This window comes from Perkinsus marinus (assembly GCF_000006405.1).
Source record: "Perkinsus marinus ATCC 50983 genomic scaffold scf_1104296972058, whole genome shotgun sequence".
Lineage (NCBI taxonomy): Eukaryota > Perkinsozoa > Perkinsida > Perkinsidae > Perkinsus > Perkinsus marinus.
The window spans coordinates 29,877-35,909 of NW_003201888.1; the positions used below are offsets into that span (position 1 = coordinate 29,877).

The 6,033-nt window shown below is 47.4% G+C and overlaps 3 protein-coding genes across 3 annotated transcripts in view; 2 read left to right on the forward strand and 1 right to left on the reverse strand.

The window, feature by feature from the left end:
• Pmar_PMAR025841 (hypothetical protein) overlaps positions 1-639 on the reverse strand; it is a gene marked incomplete at both ends in the record, with an annotated part of 5,257 nt that extends 4,618 nt beyond the window's left edge. Inside the window, one exon of the mRNA XM_002766690.1 lies at positions 627-639. Within this exon, the coding sequence (XP_002766736.1) occupies positions 627-639 (13 nt within the window). The remainder of the gene's footprint in view (positions 1-626) is intronic.
• Positions 640-3,398: 2,759 nt separating this feature from the next.
• Positions 3,399-3,717, forward strand: Pmar_PMAR025842 (hypothetical protein; the record flags this gene model as incomplete). The annotated part of the gene is made up of 2 exons (XM_002766691.1): positions 3,399-3,557; positions 3,607-3,717. Coding segments are annotated over 2 exons (270 nt in total), but the record flags the coding sequence as incomplete, so codon positions are not given.
• Positions 3,718-3,818: 101 nt separating this feature from the next.
• Positions 3,819-5,798, forward strand: Pmar_PMAR025843 (Serine carboxypeptidase, putative; the record flags this gene model as incomplete). Its single annotated transcript, XM_002766692.1, has 11 exons — positions 3,819-3,897; positions 3,946-4,063; positions 4,116-4,181; positions 4,233-4,300; positions 4,341-4,416; positions 4,460-4,514; positions 4,609-4,683; positions 4,733-4,807; positions 5,248-5,370; positions 5,459-5,533; positions 5,582-5,798. 11 exons carry the CDS (start codon positions 3,819-3,821, stop codon positions 5,714-5,716), a joined length of 945 nt encoding a protein of 314 aa, XP_002766738.1. The 3' UTR covers positions 5,717-5,798.
• Between the last annotated feature and the right edge of the window lie 235 nt (positions 5,799-6,033).

Sequence of the window (6,033 nt, forward strand, 5' to 3'; positions counted from 1 at the left end):
CTATCGCTTCTAGCACATAGCTGAAAAGAGGTTCGTCCTCATGCATTTCCGCCACTGAGGCGTGACCGGCGCTCCACGATTGCTCGGCACAGTTTTATTCTGTACAACTGTTCAGGAGGAGAGTTCCATCGTTGCGCTGCTGCTGTCGAAGAAACTGTGGCACTAGACATTTCAGTCAAGCTATCGGCAGCTCATTCATCAGTCGAACTGATTCAGTTCACTCGTCTGAGCCGATATGATCAAAATTCAATGCATCGGAAACACTGTGCGTGCTCTATGTTTGTGCTTACATGGGCTCCTCGGAAGCCGCTCCCCAGATTCCGATTCGCAGGGCCTGCGACGCAGGCTTCAAAGATTCCCGACAATAAAACTAACTACCAAGCTGGAGGAAAAATATGTTTCCCTCCGCCCGTCTTATAATAAGACTCTTATTCTCTAGCTTAAATGACAAACAGAACTAGGCATCTAGTTATTGTTGGGGAAATTTCCCTCAGACAGCATCCCGTTGGCGATGATGCATCAGGCTCTGCTACCTCGGTAGCCTGTCGAGCTAAGTCGCACAGCCTCGGATTCATCACTCGTAGGATGTAACTCTCAGCACAGCACTCTTACAGACTCTTACTTACACTCTACCCACATAGGGTAGGTAAGTAAAAGGTGTTCTCGAGTTCTTTACCGTTCGAAGGTAGGCTACCTTCAAACGGTGAAGAACTCGAGAACCTAAAATAAGATAGTCTCACTCAAGGATGAGAACCGGTTAGTTTACTGAGTAAACTTTACTCAATCCCCTGGGACTCGCCCTCAATTTGGGAACATTTATGATCTAACGTTAGTTTTTTTTGAGCAAGGTGAGCAAGAGCGTCAGTTCGTTCCGCTAACCCACGTCCTCAGGGACTTATTTGAGATTGCGGTGAGGCTCAATCAGCTTGCCTTATCCCGTCCCTAACTCGCGGAAATGCGGATAAGTACATCATAATTCTTCGCCGAAGTAGATAATCGCGTGCCACAAACCCCGTGAGCACGATCCCCGGTTAATGAAGTTCTAAAGCATTTTTCTCACTTGGTGTTTAACTTGATTTTGGGAAAAATACGCACAGCTTCTGTTTTTCGCTGTAAGTTTCCCAAACGTTGCTTAGTTTAGAACCAATACTGTAGCTCTAGCTTGATCTTATTTCGAGATTAGTTTCCTTACACTTGAGAGTCTGGAAGTCTCAAGTTGAGACTAAGAGACTTCTGAAACGTTCTTTAAGTTTTCAAGTTTGTGACGTTAGAGTCTTAATCTTAAGATTCGCCAGATTGACGAATCTGAAGGAGTTGGCGATGTCAATCTTTATGGGCTAGTTGAAATCTCTTAGTGGAAGCCGCCCGGAGTGTTTTCACGCATCATCATACATCCCGTAAGATAAGAGCGAGTTTGGAATACGGGGCCCCATTTCGAAGCTCAAAATTCGAGCTTTTCAATGATGAACTGGAGTTGGTGTTTGGATGAGCTCTTGTGATCAAATCATTTGATTAAAATGTAGTACGATACAAATCCATCTCATGCCTATCGCCAACCGCCCGAGACGGAGAAGATTTTCAGGGATGCCTTCTTGAGATGGAGCACCCGCCGACTTCTCGAGAAGGAGGGGCCCTCCTTCTCGAGCGCCCTCCTGGAGGGCGCTGTCGACAATGGAGACGAAGATCGTTGAAACTCCATTACATTGAATTTCAGTATTCCATAACCGAAAGTTTGCACACTTTGTCTGAGGCTATTTTGTTCTTCATAAGGATCTTATGATGAGATCAATACCTGCGGGTGGGTTGACTATATCACCGCCAGGAGATACGCCCTAGTAGTACAAGCAGGCTGCACTGCAGCCTGCAGCCGCTGCAGGACCACGCAATAGGTCGGACCTATTAGGTCCTATCGGATAGAAAGATCAATGCCGTTGGTTCGCCTGGAGTATTTCGTGCTTCAACCGGGATAGGGTAAACTACGCCCGTGATCCATGATGAGAGTCCTCAAGCTCTAGTTATTGATGTAAACCTTTCAAAAGAGCGAAAAATCCGCCAAAAGTGAAATATTTCACTGAAACTTTTTTCGTTGAAATATTTCACTGAAACATTCTTTAAATATTTCACTATGAAATATTTCAGCCACCTGCCCTTCAGGGAGCCCAACGATGAGACCGCGCAACACCTCAAGGCCTGTCCTGTTCGACAGGATCCATTGTACTCGATTCTCGACGCTACAAGAGGGTATGGCACTTTAAAGTTGATGGATGTTCCGGATGCATTCTTCCGCACCCAAACGGGGTCCAACTTACGACAAATAATGACGGTATTCATTGAGCGCCGACGATTCTACTTCTGCCGGAAGCCCCGAGAGACGCTCCATAAATACTCCACGACGTGGAGACTCCACGTCGTGGAGTCCATGTCACATCACCGCCTCACGTGACGGGCGATAGCCGTAAGCTCGGTTTTTTTTTCGAACTATCTTTTCCAACCAACACAACTCTACTCCGGTCATGACCGTCAAAGCTACGACGACCACAGTCCAACACAACTCAACAAGATGTTCATACGTTCATTGTATCTCAATGAAGTCCACTCACATCGCCTCATACGGCCTTGCAGTGTACTAGCTGTTGATTGGGGGTCGCTTTGCCAACGTAAAGGTGACTTCGAATGAGAATAGGGGGGAGGTGCATAGATAAGGAGACTCTCAAAGAGTCGTTAATAAAAATAGAGCTTGATGTGAGGCCCCTACAGTAAGTACTGGAACACGTGATGGGACGACATGGTGGTGATAGTCCCGCAGGAACAACGTGAGATCCTGCACGCATATACAGAATATCATTACAACAAGTACCAGCTTTAGAGGAAACATTACGTTTTTTAATAACGTACTCAAGCCAGTTATTGGGTGGAATCGGCCGCCCATTTCACACTGATCTAAGAAAGAGGCTTCGTCTGAAAGCCTCTGTCCACTGGCTTGCCCCCTGCTAGACGATCAATAGTGTTGGCACAAGGTGGACTTTTCTAAATCATCGATGTCTCTCGTCTGCTTCATTGCATTCCTGCTGATCCATTGGGCGCGCGGTTGGATGGTCTACAATCCACCAAAAGGTATTTGCTAACTATCTTCAGTACTGAGCTCGCCTCGTGGCATCAATTCATGGCGGATCATCCACGACATTTTGTCCCGTCCCTCTCCTCAGCTCCATTTGAGAAGGCCGAGCCACTCCAAGCGCAGCAACACCAGAGTGGACTCAGCAGCACAGGTTTCCTAGCTCGTGGCGACTCCCTCTGCGACCCGAGTGTTAAGCAAATATACGGTTATTTCAATGGTAGCCATGGAAGAAGGTGAACATTTACTGATCCGTCTTGGCGTGTATGTGAAGTGTGATCAGACTATTCTTCTGGTTCTTCGAGTCTCGTTCTGATCCAGCCCAGGACCCGCTCGTCCTATGGCTTAATGGTGGCCCTGGCTGCAGCAGCATGACAGGACTCTTCCACGAGAATGGACCATGCAAGGCTAATGATGATGGAACGGATACCGAGCCCAACCCGTGAGAATAATCCTTCATCAGTGATGACGTACTGGACGTTCGGCATGAGGTATTCTTGGAATACGCGAGCCAATCTCCTCTTCGTTGACCAGCCTGCAGGAGCAGGATTCGCTGACGGACCACTCGTGACGAATGGCTCCTTCGAGGCAGCTGACGACTTGTAGGTCGAAGATGTCTACTGTATGCATCGTGTATATATCAGTTGGAACATCCAACTGATATATACATGATTCAGCTAGGATCTTTCAAGTTGGAAGGTACATGGCCCTACAGGAATTCTTTGCTAAACATAAGCAATATAGAGATAAGGACTTCTACATTACCGGGGAGTCGTATGCTGGTAACTCTATTGTGAGGCGGTGTGCCGGGACGTCAATCGAACATTCAGGTCATTACATACCCGCCATAGCTCATAAAATATGGCGAGAAAATACTCGAGGGACCGAACCTAATATTAACCTTCGTGGACTAGCCATCGGGAATGGATGGATGAATGCTGCACTCCAGTAGGCGGCGCCCCTATCGTGAAGATATCATATGTCGTATTGCTCCCTCCAGAGTTCTCGATTACCCCCATATGGCCTTCGAAAGCTGTACTGCTCCCCACATCGCCACCTACAAGGAGTACGATTAAAGAGTTGATATTAACGGCAGTTTGAATGGATCATTAATCAGATACGTGGCGCAGACTGGAGCAGCATGGCAATGCTCGAGTGAAATAAGACAGTGCCTGTCAGGCTGCCGTAGGGAAGGGTTCTCCGAGGGAGGGAGCGCTCATGTCAGGCTCGTTCTGCGAGAATGCTACAACTTGTATCTTTGGCGCCACCTTTGCCCCCTTGAACAGACGAGGCATCGACGTGTATGCCGTTGTTCACTAGACCGGGTGATCGGCCATATTTCAGATACGACATGAGGATTACTCACACGGATGGTAACTCAGATGGACTAGACTTCAGCGTGAGTTATTACCAAACATGAATCCTTGCTACGTTAGCATCGATGAATGCGATGGCATCAGTTGTAACTCAGCCTCTCGAAAAATTTGACTCAGTTCGTAAAGTATCTGAACAGGAGGGATGTGCAGAGGAAGCTTGGAGTAAACAAGAGATTCGGGACTTGCTCTTATGTGAGCAACGTGTATGTATGTGGCACCTCACGTTCAGTGATTGAGTTAGGCGGGGGACTTCGAGATTGATAGGATCATGCCATTCGAGACACTTCTACCCGACGTGCTTGATGCCGGAATCAGGGTGAGTCCCACGCAATGTCACGACTTGAGTGCTTGCGGAGTGTCTGACTTGAATTTTTTCAAACTGAAAGTGCGATATGAAAAGAGTGTAGTAGGTTACTACTAGTATCATCTAACTTGTCGTCTTGTGATGTGTGAGTGACTGTTCAACGGTCACTGTTGGCTTTACTTTATGGATAGTCTAGGGCCTGAACCTGAGGCCCTGCGAAATACTTCTTCCGGATAACTAGTTCGTTCCTGAAACCGTCAATTCTGTCGGCATGAGTGAAGTTGGTCCCATTGGTGCCTTCACTTTGTTGCCTCTAGGAAAACCGTCATCGTTTCTCGGAACTATCATTTCATTATGCTGCTAGTACTGCACTATGAATCATAGTCTATGATTAATTTATGACAAGTTCCTCGTTTGAGCTGAGCTTACTAAGCTCAACATGACTCTCTGAGGTTCTTCTGTATGACGGAGATCAAGATTTCATCTGTAACTGGATTGGCTACGAGCACGTGGCGGATGCGATGGAGTGGCCGGGCCGTCAATCTTTCATCAACGCTCCCCGCTATGAGTATGAGGTGAGTCTATTGCCAAACCAACGTTCCGGTATGCACTCCGATTCGTTCGACTCCCCGGACCTTGGTTGATGGCGGCATTTCCCCTCAGGATGATAGCGGAATCTCGATTGGTAAATTCCGCAGTGCCACCTATCAGGAGAGTGGGATGTTCAGCTTCTTCCAAGTAAGATGCTGAAGATTCTGTATAGCATCAAGTTACCAACTTTTGTAGGTGTACCGTGCTGGCCATTTTGTGCCCACCGACCAACCCAAGGCTGCCCTGCTCATGATCAACGATTTCATCTACGGTATTTTCGGACCAGATTCTCCAAGAGCCACACCAGTCGGAGCTCTAGGCGGTTCGTGAACTCTAAGAGCGGTCTCGCACACTTTTCTTTCTGCGAGTCTCTTGGATGTGTATCGAGTGAATCTTCTTGGATAACTTGTTCGATCGATATCATGACTTCTCCCCTCACAAATTGTTCCAAGTTTTCATTATGGCTCGAAATCGTGGATACTCTCGAACGGATGGAGTCCGCGAAGCCATGTCTTATGACTTCTCTGAAGAGCCTTCCGGCTTCCACCCTCCTAAAAAGAAGTTATTGTCCGAAATCTTCTACATGTTGAGTTTTCGAGATAATCTCAATGAGATATCACCCAGCGCCCAAGGAGACGCGCAGCGCG